Source organism: Staurois parvus, unplaced genomic scaffold, assembly GCF_062004578.1.
Source record: "Staurois parvus isolate SC_StPar_1 unplaced genomic scaffold, SC_StPar_1.0 ptg002161l, whole genome shotgun sequence".
In the NCBI taxonomy this organism is placed as follows: domain Eukaryota; kingdom Metazoa; phylum Chordata; class Amphibia; order Anura; family Ranidae; genus Staurois; species Staurois parvus.
This window is the reverse complement of record NW_028319957.1, coordinates 1-24,519: the sequence shown is the minus strand read 5'-3', so window position 1 is coordinate 24,519 and position 24,519 is coordinate 1. Positions and strand designations below refer to the sequence as shown.

Here is a 24,519-nt window from a genome sequence, read left to right as displayed (position 1 = left end):
ATAAGTAGTCCAAAAAGATGATGTATCAAACTTCCGCGCTCGTGACTTCTTGTGATCTAGAATTGAAGTGTGCTTGCACTCACCGGAAGCGCAATATTAATGCGCATGTAATTGTGTCCGGGAAACACTGGTGGTCATCGGGGTTCTGGTCAAGGACAGGGGGCTCCCCTGGTACACACGCAGCACACAGGAAAGGCACTCCAGACCTCACAAAGCGGACCCTCTCGGCATACAGGGACACCAGGAAAATAGATTGCCAAACTGGTACTAGTCCACCTTAAATGGCTGCAAGGAGCCACCACAATCAACCATTCACAAGGCGGAAATCCGGTAATAGCACATCCTTTGTAAGTGTGCCAAGACTCATCATGGCTTCGTGATGTCCAGATCCTGCAAGATCCCCCGTTTTTTATAAACTGACATGTTGTACTTGTCACTGCAGGATACGGCTATCTGAAGGGTTCCATTTTGCCTCCAGCGGAGAAGGAATTATTAACATGGTCCTAGAGGTCCCCATTCAGGTGAGTCCATTACGTCCTGCCTGTCACATGCTCCATGGATGGCTGTGCGCTGACCCTGCACTCCTGTCTCCTCTGCAGAGCGATTGTCTAGGAGAGGACAGTATAGAGAAGCACAGCTGTATTATCCAGTACATCCTCTTTCCTCCTCATGTCACCTCCACCAAGGACAGGTGGGTTACTGTTTGTCATGCCCGTGTTTTGTACATACACGTTTGCCCCAGCGTTTGGTTTTTTTATTTTTTGACCAATTGATATATCTGCGGCTACTCAGCTTCTCCACAGATGAGGATAATGACACAGAGGTGGAAGCCATAGAACAGGACACGGAGCTGCACCTAGTCTCCGAGTGTTGGGTGGAGCCGCAGAGCGGGGTCGTTATGGGCACCTCTGAGAGCTGGAAGCACCTGCATGGCCTTATGTACTCCGAGATCCCACAAGCCGTGAGTACCTGGAAATAATCTGGGCTGGTATAGCCCTGCCTCATGTATGAACAAAGCAATACTTGGCTACTTTTATCTCTAATTGCATACTATACAGCAACAGTATATTCCAAGGAAGTTCTACCTTCTACCATTAATAAGTCATCCCTGAACTTCAGTCAGTGCCTTTGAGTAGGTTGATATATTGTCATCAGTCTGCTGCAGGCAGGAGGAAGCGTTTCCTCAGTCTCCCCTCCTCCCAGTGATCAGACTGCAGTGCTGCAACTGTGTAGGTGACAGGCTGCAGCAGGGTCTGATCTGTGTCAGACATTTCTGAATACATCCAAGAGCTATCCCTCTTGTATTGAACTGTATTGTTGCTGTATTGTCTCCCATATACTGTAAAGCGCTGAGCAAACTGTTGGTGCCATAAATCCTGTATAATAATAATAATAATAATAACAGTTGCATAGGTACCAGGGATCCAGATTTTGTCTGCAGTTCGGCTTTAACAGTACCTATTTGAGGCATCGTCTGTCTCTTTCTCTTCTTCCTTTCTAGTCTGGTCCTATTCTCTACTGCTCAGTTGGACTTATCTCTTCAAATATTATTATTATACAGGATTTATTATTATTATTATTATTATTATTATTATTATACAGGATTTATTATTATTATTATTATTATTATTATTCAGGATTTATATTATTATTATTATTATTATTATACAGGATTTATTATTATTATTATTATTATTATTATTATACAGGATTTATATATTATTATTATTATTATTATTATTATTATACAGGATTTATTATTATTATTATTATTATTATTATACAGGATTTATATATTATTATTATTATTATTATTATTATTATACAGGATTTATTATTATTATTATTATTATTATTATTATTATACAGGATTTATTATTATTATTATTATTATTATTATTATTATTATACAGGATTTATATATTATTATTATTATTATTATACAGGATTTATTATTATTATTATTATTATTATTATACAGGATTTATATATTATTATTATACAGGATTTATATATTTATTATTATTATTATACAGGATTTATATATTATACAGGATTTATATATTATTATTTATTATTATTATTATTATTATTATTATTATTATTATACAGGATTTATATATTTTTATTATTATTATTATACAGGATTTATATATTATTATTATTATACAGGATTTATTATTATTATTATTATTATTATTATACAGGATTTATATATTATTATTATTATATTATTATTATACTGGATTTATATATTATTATTATACAGGATTTATATATTATTATTATTATTATTATACAGGATTTATGGCGCCAACAGTTTGCTCAGCGCTTTACAATATAACGGGAGACAATACAACAACAATACAGTTCAATACAAGAGGGATAGGAGGGCCCTGATCCTGGGAGCTTACAATCTCTTCAATAAATGTGCTCTCTGTGTAGCCCCTCCACACCTCATTCCTGGTCTGTCAGACTAATGTCAGATTTTATGTTTTATACATTTTTATACTTGTGTGCCTGTAGCTGCTGACTTTCAAAATACAGACACCTGTCCCTCGGTCCTGCGACATCCTCACAACCGCTGGTTTCACCGGCCATTTTCTCTCCCTGGCGTCGGCATCATCAGTGTGGGCACCCGACTGTGACCGCTTGGGGTGCCCACTGCGCATGTGCAAGAAGCTGTGTGCTTTGTGAATGGCCCCGTACTCTTCTGGGACCTGTCACGTGTCTAAGAAGACTAAGGGGAGAGAGGCAAGGGACGACAACTTCTGCTTCCGATCGCCTAGGCCCTCAAGGAACTTGGAATCTAATGTCCCTAACATACACATACTAGGGCCAATTTAGATAGGAGCCGGTTAACCTACCAGCATGTCTTTGGAGTGTGGGAGGAAACCGGAGGAAATCCATGTAAGCATAGAGAACATGCAAACTCCAGGCAGGTAGTGCCGTGTTTGGGATTCAAACAGACGACCCTGGTGCTGCTAGACAGAAGTGGTAACCACTTACGCCACTGTGCTGCCTACTTAATGACTGCAGATTAACCACTTGCCGTCCGCCTGCTGTTTATAAACGGCAGGACGGTGGCACTCCAGGGGCGGGTTGCCGTTCATAAACGGCACCCGCCATTTCTAGTGCACAGCACCACAATCCGGTGCCCGCTGTCTCCTCCGGACACAGTGAAACACCGATCGTCGGACGGGATCCAGATCATGTGATCACTGATTGGCCAGTCAGTGATCACATGCAAAGTAGTAAGCAAGATGTCACTTGTGACATCATTGCTTAGTACGTGTGAAATCTGTGAATGATCACAGAGGTCACATGGTAGAGGGCCATTCACAACTGCCTTGTACCATGTGACAATCTGTGACCAATCACAGCTCACTCAGTATTTCTCAGTGGCTGCAAGAATGCAGCCAGAGACAAAGAGAAATGATTGCTTTTACATCCTATATGGGTGTAAAAGCAATCACTGTAGAAAAAAAAAAATGATCTTCATCACCCCCTACAAGTAGTACAGTGTCACCATGGTGACACTGTACTGCTAGGGCAGGGGTCTGCAACCTTTAAGACATAAAGAGCCACTTGGACCCGTTTCCGAGAGGGAAAAAAAGACTGGGAGCCGCAAAACCATTGCAACATTTAAAACAAATCCGACACTGCATATATTGCGAAAAGCGCTCTGGTCATGAAGGGGGTTTAAGGGCCCAGTAAGCAAAGGGTTAATCAGGGCCACAGTGTATCGTCATAATCACAATCATAGCCTTAGGTCAGTGGTGGGCAACCTTTTTTTTCAACTGAGCCAAATCTCGCCAAAACCACGATTGAAATTTATTTTGAGAGAAACATTTTTAAAACTGAAAATACATCCCCCATATAGTAATTCATCCCCCATATAGTAATTCATCCCCCATAGTAATTCATCCCCCATAGTAATTCATCCCCCATAGTAATTCATCCCCCATATAGTAATTCATCCCCCATAGTAATTCATCCCCCATATAGTAATTCATCCCCCATATAGTAATTCATCCCCCATATAGTAATTCATCCCCCATATAGTAATTCATCCCCCATATAGTAATTCATCCCCCATATAGTAATTCATCCCCATATAGTAATTCATCCCCCATAGTAATTCATCCCCCATACAGTAATTCATCCCCCATACAGTAATTCATCCCCCACATAGTAATTAATCCCCCACATAGTAATTAATCCCCCATATAGTAATTCATCCCCCCTATAGTAATTCATTCCCCATATTGTGTCAATTCACTTACCTTTGCTCCGCGCGTTCCTCTCGCCGTGTTCCCGCGCCGTTCCGGTCTTCAGGGCGGACTGTGAGAGGAGAGGAGTTCGTCACGCTGCCCCGCCTACATCCTGACAGCCAATGTTTGCCACGCTCCACGGGCCGGATTAAAAGGTCCGCCGGGCCGTAGTTTGATAATTGCTGGGCTAGTTTGATAATTGCTGACTTTGGGGCGGCCGCCCGAGAGGAGGGAGGGGAGCGGGCGCCCGGCACACAGAAGAGCAGCAGCAAAGGTGAAAAAGAGCCGAAAGCGGGTCTGGAGCCGCGGGTTGCCGACACCCGTGCTAGGGTGACAGTATGTAAAAAAAAAAAAACAAACCTAATATAAAAAAAAAATGTAAACAAAATGTTTGGTTATAAACTAATTTGGCTTATTTTTTTTTTTTTTTTTTTACTAAAAAGATAACGGAATACATTTTGGCCAAGATTTATGATGAAAGATTATTTCCAAAATTTTATAAGAAAAGCACTTTTCTTCAAAATTTTTGGAGTTTTTCATTTACATAAAAAATAAAAATCCCAACGGTGAATAAATACCACCAAAATAAAGTTTTCTGTCTCAAAAAAAAAATTCATATGGATACAGTGTTGCATGACCGCGCAATTGTCATTGAAAGTGTGATAGCGCTGAAAGCTGAAAATTGGCCTGGACAGGAGGGGGGGGGGGGGGGGGGGAAAGTGTCCGGACTGGAAGGGGGGGGGGAAAGTGTCCGGACTGGAAGGGGGGGGGGAAGTGTCTGGACAGGAAGTGGTTAAAAAAAAAAAAGGTATTGAAATGGCAATTTCCCTGTAACTATGTGAGACTGACTCAGCTATTGGTGTGGTAACCTTTCAGCCATGCCATATACAATATAGAACTGCACTCCATGACAAAGGATGTCTGCCTGTTGCAGACTTTGACAAACTTTCTTTCTTGCAGTTGTTTCCCAGAGATCAGAGCTGCATCAACATCATGTTAACATTTGAGTACATCGTACAGCTCTGCCAGAACAAAGATGGCGGATCTCCAATCCTGACTAAAGCGGAGCGCACAGGTGGGCAGATCAAAATCACTTTGATGCAAATTCCATAAAACAGGGCTTGACAAATTTTTGCTTTCAATCTAGCATCCAGCTATAAAAGGTGGGAGCTAGTTTTTGTTTTTTTTTTTGTTTTTTTTTTAGCGTAGTGGGGGGTTGTCCGTGCTCGGGACAAGGCAAGTAATTTGCGCTCCCTAAACCTAATTTACAGCAGAGCAGGCCATCCAATAATTTGTATCGCTACTGAGTCAGCAGTGTTCTGCAAGATCTTTAATATATATATATACATACACACATGGTATCTCACGGACTGTATTCATTCTCTCTCTCTCTCTCTCTCTCTCTCTCTCTCTCTCTCTCTCTCTCTCTCTCTCTCTCTCTCTCTCTCTCTCTCTCTCTCTCTCTCTCTCTCTCTCTCTCTCTCTCTCTCTCTCTCTCTCTCTCTCTCTCTCTCTCTCTCTCTCTCCTCCCAGAAGTGAGTCCCCCCCTCACATTTTTGTAAACATTTGATTCTATCTTTTCATGTGACAACACTGTAGAAATGACACATTGCTACAATGTGACGTAGTCAGTGTACAGCTTGTATAACATGGAAATTTGCTGTCCCCTCAAAGTAACTCAACACACCGCCATTAATGTCTAAACCGCTGCCAACAAAAGTGACTCCGCCCCTAAGTGACAAGGTCTAAATTGGGCCCAAAGTGTCAATATTTTGTGTGGCCGCCATTATTTTCCAGCACTGCCTTAACCCACTTGGGCATGGAGGTCACCAGAGCTTCACAGGTTGCCACTGGAGTCCTCTTCCACTCCTCCATGACAACATCCTGGAGCTGGTGGATGTTAGAGACCTTGCGCTCCTCCACCTTCCATTTGAGGAGGCCCCACAGATGCTCAATAGGATTCAGGTCTGGAGACATGCTTGGCCACTCCATCACCTTTACCCTCATCTTCTTTAGCAAGGCAGTGGTGGTCTTGGAGGTGTCTTTGGGGTCATTATGTTGGAATACTGCCCTGCGGCCCAGTCTCCAAAGGGAGAGGATCATGCCTTGCTTCAGTGTTTCACAGTAAATGTGAGGGATGTACTCACTTCTGTGAGAGAGCTAGATAGATATATATAAAATATATTATATTGCCAAAAGTATTGGGACACCTGCCTTTACACGCACATGAACTTTAATGAATAAAGTCAAAGAGCATATGTGGTGGGCAAGTCTGGGGTTAATATTCCTTCTGGGAGGTACCATTCCTATATTTGGCATATGACCGTGGTATTCATGATTTGGGACTGTAAATCTACAGGTATAGTACCAAAGAGAATATCAATGAATAAAGTGTTTTATTGTTACCATGTACATATATATTATAAAAGGCTTTTAAAATAAATCGTTTCGCTTGAAATATAACCATATATCTGTACATGAGATCCTAATTTTGAACGGCCGGCGCATTTCGCGGGAGAACCTCTTCCTCAGGGCCTTGGATCTTGTTATAAACAAACTGGGACAGAATGTTTTTAGTTGGTGAGATTATATAATAAACATGATATAATAATAACAATTTTAAAACGTGGACATAGTTATTCTAATTAACATCAATTGGATATTACCAACTCTGAACCGTAAAGCAAACTCGGAAAGGTAGGTGAAAAAAAAAAATCTATAATAATATACAAATATGTACAGTGGGGATCGAAAGTTTGGGCACCCCAGCTAAAAATTTGTATTAATGTGCATAAAGAAGCCAAGGAAAGATGGAAAAATCTCCAAAAGGCTTCAAATTACAGATTAGACATTCTTATAATATGTCAACAAAAGTTAGATTTTATTTCCATCATTTACACTTTCAAAATAACAGAAAACCAAAAAAATGGCGTCTGCAAAAGTTTGGGCACCCTGCAGAATTTATAGCCTGCACTGCCCCCTTTGCAACGCTGAGACCTGCCAGTGTCATGGATTGTTCTCAATCATCGTCTGGGAAGACCAGGTGATGTCAATCTCAAAGGTTTTAAATGTCCAGACTCATCTGACCTTGCCCCAACAATCAGCACCATGGGTTCTTCTAAGCAGTTGTCTAGAAAACTGAAACTGAAAATAGTTGACGCTCACAAAGCTGGAGAAGGCTAGAAGAAGATAGCAAAGCGTTTTCAGATGTCAATATCCTCTGTTCGGAATGTAATTAAGAAATGGCAGTCATCAGGAACAGTGGAAGTTAAAGCAAGATCTGGAAGACCAAGAAAAATATCAGACAGAACAGCTCGCAGGATTGTGAGAAATACAGTTCAAAACCCACGTTTGACTGCACGATCCCTCCAGAAAGATCTGTCAGACACTGGAGTTGTGGTACACTATTCCACTATAAAGAGATACTTGTACAAATATGGTCTTCATGGAAGAGTCATCAGAAGAAAACCTCTTCTACGTCCTCACCACAAAAATCATCGTTTGAACTCTGCAAATGAACATATAGACAAGCCGGATGCATTTTGGAAACAAGTTCTGTGGACCGATGAGGTTAAAATTGAACTTTTTGGCCGGAATGAGCAAAGGTACGTTTGGAGAAGAAGGGGCACAGAATTGAATGAAAAGAACCTCTGTCCAACTGTTAAGCATGGGGTTGGATCAATCATGCTTTGGGGTTGTGTTGCAGCCAGTGGCACAGGGAACATCTCACAAGTAGAAGGAAAAATGGAATCAATAAAATTTCAGCAAATTTTGGATGGTAACTTGATGCCATCTGTGAAAAAGCTGAAGTTAAAGAGAGGATGGCTTCTACAAATGGATAATGATCCTAATCACACCTCGAAATCCACGGGGGATTACATCAAGAGGCGTAAACTGAAGGTTTTGCCATGGCCTTCACAATCTCCTGACCTCAACATCATTGAAAATCTATGGATAGACCTTAAAAGAGCCGTGCGTGACAGACAGCCCAGAAATCTCAAAGAACCGGAAGACTTTTGTAAGGAAGAATGGGCAAAGATACCTCAAACAAGAATTGAAAGACTCTTGGCTGGCTACAAAAAGTGTTTACAAGCTGTGATACTTGCCAAAGGGGGCAGTACAAGATATTAACTCTGCAGGGTGCCCAAACTTTTGCAGACGCCATTTTTTTTTGTTTTCTGTTATTTTGAAAGTGTAAATGATGGAAATAAAATCTAACTTTTATTGACATATTATAAGAATGTCTAATCTGTAATTTGATGCCTTTTGGAGATTTTTCCATCTTTCCTTGGCTTCTTTATGCACATTAATACAAATTTTTAGCTGGGGTGCCCAAACTTTCCATCCCCACTGTATGTTACCTTGTATTCACATGTGCGACAATGTGTGTGTCTGACAAACTCCTGCCGGGCCTGTGGGGGGTGGGGGGAACTCAATCATGGAACAGTGCAGTTTCAACAACCCTTTCCAGGGCCTACTATACAATAGTTGGGTGAGACTAATATGATCCCCATATAGATCAAAGAAATACTGATGGTGATATAAAACTACCTTCCCTTATGAAGGCCTTACCTTTTTAATATCAAAATCTTAAAGCTTAACGGTCTTCAAGAACAGAAATAAACGTCACTAGCGACACGTCTCCATTGTATTAATAAATCTAAGACTCCAGCCATATGTTCCCTCTAGGGGCTGAATAACATCCAGCTATGTAAATCCAAACATCACTTAAAGCGGAGTTCCACCTGAAAAATAAATAGCAGCTACAATAACTGTAGCTGCTGACTCTTAAAATACAGACACTTACCTGTCCCTCGGTCCAGCGGTGTCCTCACCAGGGCTGGTTTCACCGGCCGTCTTCTCTCCCTGACACTGACATCGTCAGTGTGGGCACCCGGCTGTGACAGCTTGCGGCTTCATAGACGGGTGTGCACTGCGCACGCGCGTGAAGCGCTGCTATTTTTGAATGGCCCCGTAGTCTTCTGAGACGTGTCACAGAAGACTACAGGGAGGGAGGGGGGGGGGGGGGGGGAGGACAACTTCTGCTTCCGATTTGCCTAGGCCAGTGATGGCGAACCTTTTTGAGCCCGAGTGCCCAAACTGCAACCCAAAACCAACTTATTTCTTTCAAAGTGCCAACACTGCAATGAAACCTGAATATCGAGCTTTCGGTTTAGAAAAAACAACTCGTACAGTAGTGCAAACTAATTAACAGTACAGGGATGACCAGAGACTGCGGACACAGTACAGGGATGACCAGAGACTGCGGACACAGTACAGGGATGACCAGAGACTGCGGACACAGTACAGGGATGACCAGAGACTGCGGACACAGTACAGGGATGACCAGAGACTGCGGACACAGTACAGGAGATGACCAGAGACTGCGGACAGTACAGGGATGACCAGAACTGCGGACAGTACAGGGATGACCAGAGACTGCGGACACAGTACAGGGATGACCAGAACTGCGGACACAGTACAGGGATGACCAGAACTGCGGACACAGTACAGGGATGACCAGAGACTGCGGACAGTACAGGAGATGACCAGAGACTGCGGACAGTACAGGAGATGACCAGAGACTGCGGACACAGTACAGGAGATGACCAGAGACTGCGGACACAGTACAGGAGATGACCAGAGACTGCGGACACAGTACAGGAGATGACCAGAGACTGCGGACACAGTACAGGAGATGACCAGAGACTGCGGACACAGTACAGGAGATGACCAGCTGTGGCACGCGTGCCACGGGTTCGCCATCACTGGCCTAGGCCATCACAGCGGAAATTCTTGAGATACTGAATAAAATCTTTCTTTTCAAAAAAAGGGGTGTGCGTGCGTGCGTGCGTGCGTGCGCGCGCACACACTTTTTTTTTTTTTTTTACACCTTTTTAAATTTTTTATTAAAAGTGAGTCAGAAATTAAGTTCTTGACAGATTCCTTACTGCAATGTAATCATCTTTTCTTCATTACTTCTAGAATCGGGGGAGAGTGGCAGCGGCCTGTGCATTCGGGAGGTGCCGTTCCACTTTGATCTGATGAAGTTGCTACCCAAATGCCAACAAATTGAACTGTTCTTCCTGACGCTGAGCCGGGGTAATGTGGGGCATCATTGTTTTAACTCACAGGATCACTTATATTTCACCAGATTTGTGGAAAGACAACCCACACATACAAGGAAACCTTAGCTGGTGTAAATTTATTGGTGTACGCATTTTCTTTTTTAAAGTTGACCTGAAAGGAGGGCTCTCTTGAATTTGAAGGCAGGCACCATCCCTCAAAAGCAGGATTTTTGATCCCCAGACCTGTGAAGCGGCTTTCTTTCCTCTCTTTGCAGGGATGACAGTATGGACTAGATGTCTTCTGATTGGTCAGCACCAGAACAGTGCTAACTAATCAAAAGCTGTCTAGCACATCCTGTTATCCCTGCACTGAGAGCAGAGAAAGCAGCAGGGATTTCAGCTCTTCCTTCTGTGACAGCATGGTATCCACGCAGGGAGGTTTCCCGCACCACTCCTGTGTGAACTGTGACATGACAAGCCTGAGATCACACAGGAGCAGTGGGGAAACTGCATGCGATTTGGACAGGAATTGCATTCCTTTTCAAATCGCATGCTATGCTTTGCGGTGCAATTTGCGTCCATGCATTTTGCACTCGGTATCGGCAAGCACTTGACTGAAAGTATTGGTACTTGTATTCGCCCAGCAAAAAAGGGTATCGGTGCATCCCTGCACCTTTCCATATACTTTCATGCACAGGTTGCCCAAGTGTACATGGTTATAGTTGAGGAGCTGAGGACAGTACAGCAACATCTCTGAGTACCTGATAGATTCTTGTTACATTTGTCTCCCCTACAGCTGAGAGTGACAATGCGTTACCGGACTTGTCTCTGCCCAATGATCTGCTGCTTAGCCTGTTTCACAGCTGTCTGCAGAGTGACATCAATGATCAGGAGATCCCTCTCTATGAGCAGGACCACCAAACATTCATGGAGCAGGTTCTCCAGCGTGACCGTGACGGACATCCTGCTCCTTTCTCCTGTGACAGAGGTAGGTCACGTCCTTTCTGTACTACTTTACGTGGTTCTTTCCCCTCTAGTGGCTGTCTATAAATTGGGGGACGCGGTTCACATTTCACAGACTTCTGAGGTCCAAGGGCCACAGGTTAGGCGCAAGGGGTCCATATTTTTTCCTTATTCCCCTAAAGGCTGAATTGTGCTTTTTTATTTACAGAGGAGCCCGTGAGACAATCATCCACTTCAGAGACTTTGGACTCCATCCCCTTACATCAGAATGGTCAACGAGAGGCTGCCAACTCTGCCAGCACCTTACAGGTAATGCTAGAATTGCTTGACCGTAGAAGCGGCTAGTCGCTTAATGTTGCACAAACTGCCTGAGAGCCGGAACCAGCAGGGATCTTTGGGGCACTTTGCTCCTTTCTTGATTTTTGTAACAGAGGGAAGGATCGGGTCTGCTGAGTAATGTGTTGGCACGTTCACTTGCGGTCTCCACCATGAGGCGCGTTTCAGGGTGACAGTGCAAAAGTACAATTGGGAGATGGTTGTCACCCAATTAACGGAGGTGCTACAACAATAGCCTTCACATCAGTATCACCGGGGATTTTTGAATGAAAACTGTAGATTTTGAAAGATTCAAAACTGTTTTTAAAAAAACATTGAAGTGGAACTTTAGAAAAACATTAGGAATAAGTGCTTTTTTTTTTATTAAACATTTTTTATGGTCATGCCCTAGGCCTGTGCGCCCTCTGTTTTGTCTTTCCTCATTCAGTATATTTGGATTTCCCCGGTCCGTTTGAGGGCAGCAAGGTGTGCATGTTCCAGGACATTCTTAATGTGGTTGTAGCATCGAGTCCATCCCCAAGCGCAGGAGCATTTGTGTTTGCTGGTTCTTTGTCGTGAAACTACAAGTCCCATCCTGCCTCTGCCTTTGGGAGTCATGCTTGTAACTGCCAGTCTTGCAGTGCCTCATGGGAATTGTAGTTTGGCAACAGCTGGAGGGCCGCCAGTTTGACACCTGTGGTGTAGAGGCCGATTTGCTGATGGCTTCAAGATTTACTACTGCTCAGGGGTTCTGGGCTTCAGCAAAATGGCCGCCTCCAGCAATAAGAAATAGGAAAAATGCTGGAGGCAATTTACAGCACACATTCATTTTGATGGCACAACTATTAATGTGGATGTATGTTCCTTGCTAAAGAACATTGTTTTTATAGGTAAAGGTTCTACTTTAGAGTAAAATTCCTGCCTAACACGAAGTATGTTTAAAAATGCTAAGCCAACACCCGCCCCCCCCCCACCTCCCGCTAACTATGCTTTCTAATCTGTGTACAAAAACAACTGTGTGTATGCTGTGTCATCCACTGGTAGCTGCAAGGGGAGAGGAGGGAGTGCTGCTCTTCTGTGTCAGCCACTGGTGGCTGCAGGGGAGAGGAGGGAGTGCTGCTCTTGTGTCATCCACTGGTGGCTGCAGGGGAGAGGAGGGAGTGCTGATCTTCTTGGTCAGCCACTGGTGGCTGCAGGGGAGAGGAGGGAGTGCTGATCCTCTGTGACAGCCACTGGTAGCTGCAGGGGAGAGGATGGAGTGCTGATCTTCTTTGTCCTCCACTGGTGGCTGCAGAGGAGAGGAGGGAGTGCTGATCTTCTTTGTCCTCCACTGGTGGCTGCAGGGGAGAGGAGGGAGTGCTGATCTTCTTTTTCAGCCACTTGTAGCTGCAAAGGGAGAGGAGGGTGTGCTGATCTTCTTTGTCCTCCACTGGTGGCAGCAGGGGAGAGGAGGGAGTGCTGATGTTCAGTGTCATCCACTGGTAGCTGCAAGGGGAGAGGAGGGAGTGCTTATCTTCTTTTTCAGCCACTGGTGGCTGCAGGGGAGAGGGGGAGTGCTGCTCTTCTGTGTCATCCACTGGTAGCTGCAAGGTGAGAGAAGGGAGTGCTTATCCTCCGTGACAGCCACTGGTAGCTGCAAGGGGAGAGGGGGAGTGCTGCTCTTCTGTGTCATCCACTGGTGGCTGCAGGGGAGAGGAGGGAGTACTGATTTTCTGTGTCATCCACTGGTGGCTGCAGGGGAGAGAGGAGGGAGAGCCGGCAACAGTTGGGACATTGCAGCCTATGGGTGACGTCTCCGCTCCTAGAATTCCCAGCCATTGTCATGTGCCCTCTCTTCTCCCCTGCAGCTGTCACTCACTGACACAGGGGATCATGTTAATGGTCCAGAGTGGGCTGAAAATAGGTAAGATATATACATTTTATTTACACAAGGTAGAAAATATAGGTAGCAGGAGGGGGCAGGGGACATTTTTAAACCTTGCTAGTGTTAGGCTGGAATTTCACATTAAGATGTTAAAGATTGTTTGAGATTTTAGTGTTGAGGTTTAGATCTGCTTTAAGGAGCATTGCTTGCTTTTTTTAGCCTTGGCCTTTTTTTTAGTATTTAAATGCAGCAGAATGTGACAGGTAATGTTCCTATAGAGCAGGGGTGTCCAAACTACGGCACTCCAGGAGTTGAACTACAAGTCCCATGAGGCCTTGCAAGTCTCTGACATCCACAGGCAAGACTCCCAGAGGCAGAGGCATGGTGGGACTTGTAGTACTTCAACAGCTGGAGGGCCATAGTTTGGACACCCTGCCATAGAGCAATGCTCATAAAACTGGTTCATACTATAGCTGGAATCCATGTGTCCTATCACTGCAGGCTTGGATTCTTCTACAGCACTTTATTTGTTTGTGTGCGAAGTATAACATATTCTGTTACATTGAGTTCTGCACAGGTTGGAATTTGCATGTATGTATTTGCATGAGTTCCTCGTACCGTGTCACTTGTCATGTTTACACAAGGTGACCGTGGAGGACACAGAGCTGTCACCATGTAATGACAGATCATTGTCTGTCAAAGGGGATTTGTTAGAAAGCAGACAGATCACTTAACAAATACCTTGAGGGACATTTCAGTTCAGTAATTATAGAGGTAACAGCTCTTAGTCCCGGTTCACACCTATGCGGCCGTGCGGTCCGCGTTTTGCTCGGCACAAGAGCCCATTCATTTGAATGGACTCCTGTGGCCCGTGACACGCAGGGGAGAAGTCCCTGCACTTCTGAAAATGCAGCCCGCGCCGGATCCTCGGTTCCCAGTAGAGTTGCGTTTTTCAGTGCGGGCGGCGTGCCATTAGAACTAAGATTAACATTAGAAAAAGATAAACATTTCATATGGGTACAGTGTTGCATGACCGCGCAGTTGTCAAAATTGGTCTGGGCATGAATAGGATGAAAGTGCCCAGTATTGAAGTGGGTAAAGTGTAACTAAAGGCAAAACGGTTTTCTTTTTTTAGTTTTGGACAGGGTGGGGAGGAATTAGAACCCCTGTCAGTTTTTATTGCTGTCTGTGTTCTTATAACCGAGTTTCACCTTCTCTATTTGTCCAATTTATGTTATCATTGAAAGTGAAAGGAAAATCCCATGTTTACGGTTGGCTTCAGAACACTAATAGAGGGGGAATCTTTCAATGGAGATGCTAGTTCTGGTGACACTCTGGGATTCCCTCACTTTGGAGGGATTTCCTCTCACTTCCTGTTTTGGGTATGGGACAGGAAGTGAAGGGAAATTTACCCCTTGGGACACAGATGGAAAAAAAACAACAACTTTATACCTGCAAGGTGACAAGGTCTATTTATATATAATATTAATAATTAAATTGATCCTAACCACTATAGATCCTCTTAAAAAAAAAAAAAAAAAAAACCCCAAAAAACGAATACAGCTTTAAGTTGCATATCTTTTATAGTCCTAGGATCACCATACAGTCTTAGTAAATCTAAAGAGAATTGTACAAATACTATGTGACATGAGCAGCCTAATCTGTCCAGTCTTTGTGTATCTAAACAGGCAGGCATTTACCTTACATACTTGTTGGTAAGTCTGTTTTTTTGTTTTTATTTTAGAGTCCCTGTCCAACAGAAGAGACAGATGATGGCAGAACTTTAACCAATGGAGCGGGGCCCCAGTGGAGGTGCTACGCTCGACTAGTGAACCCGCAACACCTTCTGTTGACCTTCCTTCCAGCCACTTTTTCTGGTATGTCCAAAAATTGTATTATGTGGTATGATGCTTTAAATATTATGCGTGTATGTCTGTCTGTCATATAATATATATGTGTGTGTGTATATGTACACACACACAAACACCGTATTTTTCGCTCCTTAAGACGCACCTAGGTTTTCGAGGGGTAGAACAAGAAAAAAAAATTCTGAACCAATGGACTGCAGACATAGTACAGGAGATGACCAGAGACTGCGGACGTAGTGCAGGAGATGACCAGAGACTGCGGACGTAGTGCAGGAGATGACCAGAGACTGCGGACGTAGTGCAGGAGATGACCAGAGACTGCGGACCGAGTGCAGGAGATGACCAGAGACTGCGGACCGAGTGCAGGAGATGACCAGAGACTGCGGACACAGTACAGGAGATGACCAGAGACTGCGGACGTAGTGCAGGAGATGACCAGAGACTGCGGACGTAGTGCAGGAGATGACCAGAGACTGCGGACGTAGTGCAGGAGATGACCAGAGACTGCGGACGTAGTGCAGGAGATGACCAGAGACTGCGGACGTAGTGCAGGAGATGACCAGAGACTGCGGACGTAGTGCAGGAGATGACCAGAGACTGCGGACGTAGTGCAGGAGATGACCAGAGACTGCGGACGTAGTGCAGGAGATGACCAGAGACTGCGGACGTAGTGCAGGAGATGACCAGAGACTGCGGACGTAGTGCAGGAGATGACCAGAGACTGCGGACGTAGTGCAGGGGATGACCAGAGACTGCGGACGTAGTGCAGGGGATGACCAGAGACTGCGGACGTAGTGCAGGGGATGACCAGAGACTGCGGACGTAGTGCAGGGGATGACCAGAGACTGCGGACGTAGTGCAGGGGATGACCAGAGACTGCGGACGTAGTGCAGGGGATGACCAGAGACTGCGGACGTAGTGCAGGGGATGACCAGAGACTGCGGACGTAGTGCAGGGGATGACCAGAGACTGCGGACGTAGTGCAGGGGATGACCAGAGACTGCGGACGTAGTGCAGGGGATGACCAGAGACTGCGGACGTAGTGCAGGGGATGACCAGAGACTGCGGACGTAGTGCAGGGGATGACCAGAGACTGCGGACGTAGTGCAGGGGATGACCAGAGACTGCGGACGTAGTGCAGGGGATGACCAGAGACTGCGGACGTAGTGCAGGGGATGACCAGAGACTGCGGACGTAGTGCAGGGGATGACCAGAGACTGCGGACGTAGTGCAGGGGATGACCAGAGACTGCGGACGTAGTGCAGGGGATGACCAGAGACTGCGGACGTAGTGCAGGGGATGACCAGAGACTGCGGACGTAGTGCAGGGGATGACCAGAGACTGCGGACGTAGTGCAGGGGATGACCAGAGACTGCGGACGTAGTGCAGGGGATGACCAGAGACTGCGGACGTAGTGCAGGGGATGACCAGAGACTGCGGACGTAGTGCAGGGGATGACCAGAGACTGCGGACGTAGTGCAGGGGATGACCAGAGACTGCGGACGTAGTGCAGGGGATGACCAGAGACTGCGGACGTAGTGCAGGGGATGACCAGAGACTGCGGACGTAGTGCAGGGGATGACCAGAGACTGCGGACGTAGTGCAGGGGATGACCAGAGACTGCGGACGTAGTGCAGGGGATGACCAGAGACTGCGGACGTAGTGCAGGGGATGACCAGAGACTGCGGACGTAGTGCAGGGGATGACCAGAGACTGCGGACGTAGTGCAGGGGATGACCAGAGACTGCGGACGTAGTGCAGGGGATGACCAGAGACTGCGGACGTAGTGCAGGGGATGACCAGAGACTGCGGACGTAGTGCAGGGGATGACCAGAGACTGCGGACGTAGTGCAGGGGATGACCAGAGACTGCGGACGTAGTACAGGGGATGACCAGAGACTGCGGACGTAGTACAGGGGATGACCAGAGACTGCGGACATTGTGGAATGGGGGGGCGGGTACCCGAATTTGACAGGTACCCGCTCCCACTTCTGCGGCGATGGCCTCTCTCCCCGTAGTCTTCTGGGACATGTGACAGGTCAGAGAAGACTATGGGGCCATTGACAATGCGCAGTGCTTCTCACGCATGCGCAGTGGGCACCCGGCTGTGAAGCTGTTATAGCCGGGTGCCAACACTAAAGAAGACAAAGAAGATGAGGTGATGAGGACGCTGCTGGACCGAAGAACAGGTAGGACCGAGGAGCATTTTCTGCTGCACACACACGCCCTAAAGAATTCAGCTCTGTCATTTCACAGCCGTTGTTTCTAATTTTTAGGAACTCCTTTAATGACTGGCATAGTACCACTGGATTGGTGGAAGGCCAATGTGGGGCCAATATTTAAAAAGGGATCAAAATCTTTCCCAAGTAATTACAGACCTGTTAGTGTAACTTCTATAGTTGGGAAGATACTGGAGAGTTTAATAAAAGACCACAGAGAGGAGTTCTTGCTGGAAAAAAATATTTTAAGCAACAGACAGCATGGAATCATGAAAGACAGAAGCTGTCAAACTAATCTGATTTCTTTTTATGAGGAAGTGAGCAAAACCTTGGACAGAGGGGTGGTGGTGGACGTGGTATACTTGGACAGAGGGGTGGCTGTGTACGGGGTATACTTGGACAGAGGGGTGGACATGGTATACTTGTACAGAAGGGTGGATGTGGTATGCTTGGACAGAGGGGTGGTGGTGAGCGTGGCATACTTGGACAGAGGGATGGCGGTGGACGTGGTATACTTGGATAGAGGGGTGGATGTGGACGTGGTATACTTGGACAGAGGGGTGGCGGTGAACATGGTATGCTTTGACAGAGTGGTGGCGGTGAACATGGTATGCTTGGACAGAGGGATGATGGTGGACGTGGTATGCTTGGACAGTGGGGGTGGCGGTGGGACGTGGGAAATACTTGGACTTCTGTATGTAGATGGATAGAAAACTGGCTAAAAGGTTTGTATTCAGAGAGTAGTGGTTAATGATTCATACTCTGAATGGTCTAGGGGTGTCAGTGGTGTACCCCAAGGTTCAGTGTTAGTGGGGTACCCCAAGGCTCAGTGTGATTAGTGGGGTACCCCAAGGCTCAGTGTTATTAGTGGGGTACCCCAAGGCTCAGTGTGATTAGTGGGGTACCCCAAGATTCAGTGTTGGAACCCTTACTTTTTTAATATATTTATAAACAATATGGGGGTCTGAGATTATAAAATCCCATTCCAGTCCTTTGCAGATGACACCAAGCTGTGCCGGGAATAACGTCCTTACAGGATGTCTCCAACTTACAAGCCGACCTCAATGCTCTGTGTGATTGGGGGGACTATGGGGGCCCAATGAGGGTTTAATGTTGATAAATGTAAGGTTCTACACTTGGGGGCTAAGAATCTGCATGAAATCATACATACTGGTGGGGGGGGGGGGTACAAAATGGGGGGGGTCAGTGGTGAAGGATCTGGGGGGGGTCAATGGTGGAGAAGGATCTGGGGGGGTCAATGGTGGAGAAGGATCTGGGGGGGTCAATGGTGGAGAAGGATCTGGGAGTTTCTAGTAGATCACAAGCTTAATATTGGCAGCAATGCCAAGCTGCGGGCTCTAAAGTGAGTGGTGTATTTAGGTTTTGTGCTGCCCTAGGCAACACAAAAATCGGCAGCCCCTGCAGAGAGAGCCTGACATTGGCCAACAACACCCTGCCCCCCACCCGAGAGAGTCTTCCACTACCACTGCCCCCAAAACAGCAGCCCACCATCCCCCATGGCAAGAGAGAGACACTCACCTTCACAGCTCTTTACGTCCCCAGGAACGAGAGTCAGGCTGTGCATACACCGTCATGAAAATCCGCAGCCTCTCTCGGAACCCACCAGGTCCCCATGCTGCGTGTGTCCCCTTCTTCCGAGGGGCAGTGCTGCCCCCCCTGAAATATGCCACCCTAGGCAAATGCCTTGTTTGCCTTGCGGTAAATACACCCCTGCCCCCCGGTAACAAAATCATTAGTGAGACCTCATCTGGAATATGCAGTTTCAGTTTTTTTGGCACCAAATCACAAAAAGAACATTGGGGAACTGGAGAAAGTACAGAGAAGGGCAACCAAACTGATACGAGGCATGGAGGAGATCAGCTATGAGGAAAAGATTAGAGGAACTGAATGTATTCTCTACTGAGAAGAGGAGATTAAGGGGGGATATGATCTCCCATGTATAATACATAAGGGGGGGATATGATCTCCATGTATAATACATAAGGGGGGGATATGAATCTCCATGTATAATACATAAGGGGGGATATGATCACCATGTATAATACATAAGGGGGGATATGATCTCCATGTATAATACATAAGGGGGGGATATGATCTCCATGTATAATACATAAGAGGGATATGATCTCCATGTATAATACATAAGGGGGGGATATGATCTCCATGTATAATACATAAGGGGGGGATATGATCTCCATGTATAATACATAAGGGGGGGGATATGATCTCCAAGTGTAATACATAAGGGGGGGATATGATCTCCATGTGTAATACATAAGGGGGGGGATATGATCTCCATGTGTAATACATAAGGGGGGGATATGATCTCCATGTGTAATACATAAGGGGGGGGATATGATCTCCATGTGTAATACATAAGGGGGGGATATGATCTCCATGTGTAATACATAAGGGGGGGATATGATCTCCATGTGTAATACATAAGGGGGGATATGATCTCCATGTATAAATACATCAGTGGGTCATATAGTGAACTCGGTGTAGTTATTCCCCCCTGAGGTCATCACAGAGGACAAGGGGGCGCTCTTTAAATCTGGAGGAAAAGAGATTTAATTTACAAACATGGAAAGGTTTCTTCACAGTAAGAGCTGTGAGAATGGAATAGACTCCCTCCAGAGTTGGTTGTGGCCAGCTCAGTGGATTGCTGTAGGAAAGTCCCTGGATTGTTTTCTTGGATACACAGAAATATAACTGGATATAATATTTATAGGGAAAGTTGATCCAGGGGAATATCCGATTGCCTCTCGGGGGATCAGGAAGGAATTTTTTTCCCCTGCAGGAGCAAATTGGATCGTGCTTTGTTGGTTTTTTTTTTGCCTTCCTCTGGATCAACTGTGGGTGTAGGATCGTGTGTATGTATATGTGTATATATATATATTCAATTTTATGGTTGAAACTGGATGGATATTTTTGTCTTTTTTTTAGCCAGACTAACTGTGTAACTATTTAATTTTTCCACAAGGCAATCAAAATGCTGAGAGGATGACATTGGCTGGTGGGGGATGTAACCATCTCATTGCTGGAAGGTGGAGGGAAGTGGTTTTCTGGGGTTTTAGTTCTGCTGTAAGACAGTTTGTGATTCTTGGAGAAAGCCCTTATCTGTTTCCTCCTTGGTGTGGAAGATCTCCAGTGTCCTACACAGAGCCCTGACCTCAACTATATTGGACACTTTTGGGATGGATTGGAACCCCAATTCTGAGGCAGGTCCTTTTTCTTCCAACATCAGTACTTGACCTGATCAATGTTACTTTTTCTGACAATGTGCAGAAATTCCTCCAGAAATGTAAATGGAGGCTGTTCTAAAACTGCTGACCTTATAGTATAGCTGCAACATGATTTTTGCATTGTTTCGTGCTAGTAACATATATTATTGATCTTTATTTTTCCTTTTCTTTTTTTTCTTCTCTAGATGTCCCAGAAGTTGATGACCTCTCCAGACCTCTCTTTGTCCACAGACGGAAGCTCATTGTGTAACTCTTTTCAATCAGAGACCCTTCCATCAGGAGCTGTGGTTCCCACACTGAGCATCACCCCTGCAACAGGTAAATGACACTGACCATGTGCTGGGCAAAAAATAAAAAAAGGCATACAATTGCTTAAATTTTAAGCTGAAATCCAGATAGATATTCCATATTCAATGAACCGGTTCCACGCTTCCCTATAGCAGAAATACTGCTACAGGGAAACGCGTGTGCGCAAAATCACGTAGATATACAGTTCTGGGTAGAAGGGGCGTGCACCGCCATTCATGGCCTCGACTGTCAATTACCAGATCCCGGCCGGCGATTACTCGCCGGCACCTGCTGATTGGCGAATATATCCGATACCTGTGTATGAAACAACTCAGATCTGTCCCCCTGTCAGTTTCCTGCACACTGCTTTGTATGGCTCTGCTTATGGCTCAAAATATTGTTGGGTATGAGAGACACAGGGTTGCAATGTTTGTTTAACCCCTTCACGCCTAATGAGAAAACATATCTAAATGCCTATGCTCAGTTTTTACAATGTTGACCTGTTTAGTAAAAACCGTACATATCATCACAACTACTTTGTACATCCGGGTGGATTTATATCGCGTTTTTTTTTCAGGGACACAATGGGCTTTCATTTTTTTTTTTTTTTTTTTATTATCAAAGGAAAACTGGCCCAAAATAGTAGAAATAAAAATCATGTTTTTTTTATTTAGCTGTGTGTTTCTTGTTGCTACCATAAACCTACCCACCAAAGAAACAATCCAAAAATAAACTCCAGCTCTTGACGATCGCAGCGATACTATCTACCGTATTTTTCGGTTGAGACTGCGGACATAGTACAGGAGATGACCAGAGACTGCAGACATAGTACAGGAGATGACCAGAGACTGCAGACACAGTACAGGAGATGACCAGAGACTGCGGACATAGTACAGGAGATGACCAGAGACTACGGATAGTACAGGAGATGACCAGAGACTGCGGACATAGTACAGGAGATGACCAGAGACTGCGGACATAGTACAGGAGATGACCAGAGACTACGGATAGTACAGGAGATGACCAGAGACTGCGGACATAGTACAGGAGATGACCAGAGACTACGGACACAGTCCAGGAGATGACCAGAGACTACGGCCACAGTCCAGGAGATGACCAGAGACTGCGGACAGTACAGGAGATGACCAGAGACTGCAGACACAGTACAGGAGATGACCAGAGACTGTGGACATAGTACAGGAGATGACCAGAGACTGCGGACACGGTACAGGAGATGACCAGAGACTGCGGACACAGTACAGGAGATGACCAGAGACTGCGGACACAGTACAGGGGATGACCAGAGACTGCGGACACAGTACAGGGGATGACCAGAGACTGCGGACACAGTACAGGGGATGACCAGAGACTGCGGACACAGTACAGGGGATGACCAGAGACTGCGGACACAGTACAGGGGATGACCAGAGACTGCGGACACAGTACAGGGGATGACCAGAGACTGCGGACACAGTACAGGGGATGACGAGAGACTGCGGACACAGTACAGGGGATGACGAGAGACTGCGGACACAGTACAGGGGATGACGAGAGACTGCGGACACAGTACAGGGGATGACGAGAGACTGCGGACACAGTACAGGGGATGACGAGAGACTGCGGACACAGTACAGGGGATGACGAGAGACTGCGGACACAGTACAGGGGATGACGAGAGACTGCGGACACAGTACAGGGGATGACGAGAGACTGCGGACACAGTACAGGGGATGACCGGAGACTGCGGACACAGTACAGGGGATGACCAGAGACTGCGGACACAGTACAGGGGATGACCAGAGACTGCGGACACAGTACAGGGGATGACCAGAGACTGCTGACCTTTGGGGAGGGAGGGGGAGCGGGTACCTGAATTTGACAGGTACCCGCTCCCACTTCCGCGGACTTGTCTTTCCCTCTTTTTCCTGCGCCGGCTTCTGTGACAGCCGGGTGCCCGCTGCAAATGCGCGAGAAGCGCTGCGCTTTGTCAATGGCCCGGCGCCTTCTGGGACCGGTCATGTGTCCCAGAAAACACTGGCGCATTCACAAAGCGCAGCGCATGCGCAGTGGGCACCCGGCTGTCAAAGAAGCCAGCGCGGAAAGACTGTGCAGCGCTGGAGCGAGGAACAGGTAAGGCCCTGCAGGTCTGACATGGTGGCGGCAAAAATACCGGACCGGCCGCTTTATATTCGCTCCATAAGACACACTGACATTTTCCCCCCTTTTTTGGGGGAAAAAAGTGCGTCTTATGGAGCGAAAAATACGGTATGTGTATGTTATTTGTTTGTCCCCATAGTACAGCCCAGAAACAATAGTGCACATTTTTGTTTTTGTCTTTGTTACCTAATACACACTGACACTGATACCAATTTTTTTTTGTTAAATCCTGAGCTTTGACCCTGACTTTGACCCAAACACTTACACTGGCACTGGGCTAGATCAAACTTTGATCTAGGTATTTTTTCTTTATTTTTTATTATTTATCTTTTTGTAAAAAACAAAAATCAAACATTGTTTTCCCTCTATGCCAGGAGTTACAGAGATACAATATATCTCTCTCCTCCATTCATAAAGGGAAAAAGAAAACTATCTGTCCGAGCTGTACAGTGACTGATCACTGTGATAGTCAATCAGATGCTCCCAGAGTGATCATGTGACCCGGAATCGGGAGTCCCAGGTCCTGATCGTTAGAACGGGACCTGGTGCTCTCAGTGACACCGTGGTCTTTGTGCTGGAGCGCGCCGCGCGCCGCACTCCCAGCACAAAGACAGGTACGCAAATATGCGTCCCCATGGAAAAATGCCCAGTTCTGTGAGGCCGCATATTTGTGTTATGTCAGCATCAAGGGGTTAAGTTCCTTCTGAGTTTTTCATACAATCACCGACATACAAGAAGACTAACAGGATTCAGATCAAACACCAATGTAACTCCAATGCAGTGGAAATGTCCGACCCGATAGGACTTTTGCTCTGAGGCTGCTGAAGGCAACTAGTTCCCTTACCTGTATCATCTTCTCATTTTTGTCCAACCAGGCAATGGGCAGGAAGCTGAACACAAGAGAGAGATGCACATTTCCTTCAGCCGTCAGTCTTCCCTGCAGGATATGAGCTCGAGCCGCCGGCTGCGCTGTCCAGTCTACGTATATAACTGCTCGCTGGAGGCATTACGGGAGCAGCTGGTCAGCCCCAGGCAACAGAGGCTCTGCTGTGACATCTTCTTCAGGTCAGTTCAGTTTCCACGATCCAAACTGCTGGTCAGTATTTTAATAATCCACATAGATAATGTGCATGACGGGTCATTTGTTAAGGGAATCCATCAGAACAGAAATATAAGAGATGACTTGTTTAACAAGTCAGGATCCGGGTCTGCCATCTTTATCCCTTCTCACTGCTTA

At 45.8% G+C, this 24,519-nt stretch overlaps 1 protein-coding gene across 1 annotated transcript in view; it reads left to right on the top strand.

Annotated features, from left to right (window-relative positions):
* Positions 1–24,347, top strand: part of LOC149432320 (KICSTOR complex protein SZT2-like) — a gene marked incomplete at its 3' end in the record, with an annotated part of 65,687 nt that extends 41,340 nt beyond the window's left edge. Inside the window, exons 17-26 of the mRNA XM_089665248.1 lie at positions 443–521; positions 600–691; positions 793–961; positions 5,235–5,349; positions 10,260–10,376; positions 11,139–11,330; positions 11,514–11,614; positions 15,229–15,411; positions 21,023–21,155; positions 24,158–24,347. Coding sequence (XP_089521374.1) covers positions 443–521; positions 600–691; positions 793–961; positions 5,235–5,349; positions 10,260–10,376; positions 11,139–11,330; positions 11,514–11,614; positions 15,229–15,411; positions 21,023–21,155; positions 24,158–24,347 — 1,371 coding nt within the window. The remainder of the gene's footprint in view (positions 1–442; positions 522–599; positions 692–792; positions 962–5,234; positions 5,350–10,259; positions 10,377–11,138; positions 11,331–11,513; positions 11,615–15,228; positions 15,412–21,022; positions 21,156–24,157) is intronic.
* Between the last annotated feature and the right edge of the window lie 172 nt (positions 24,348–24,519).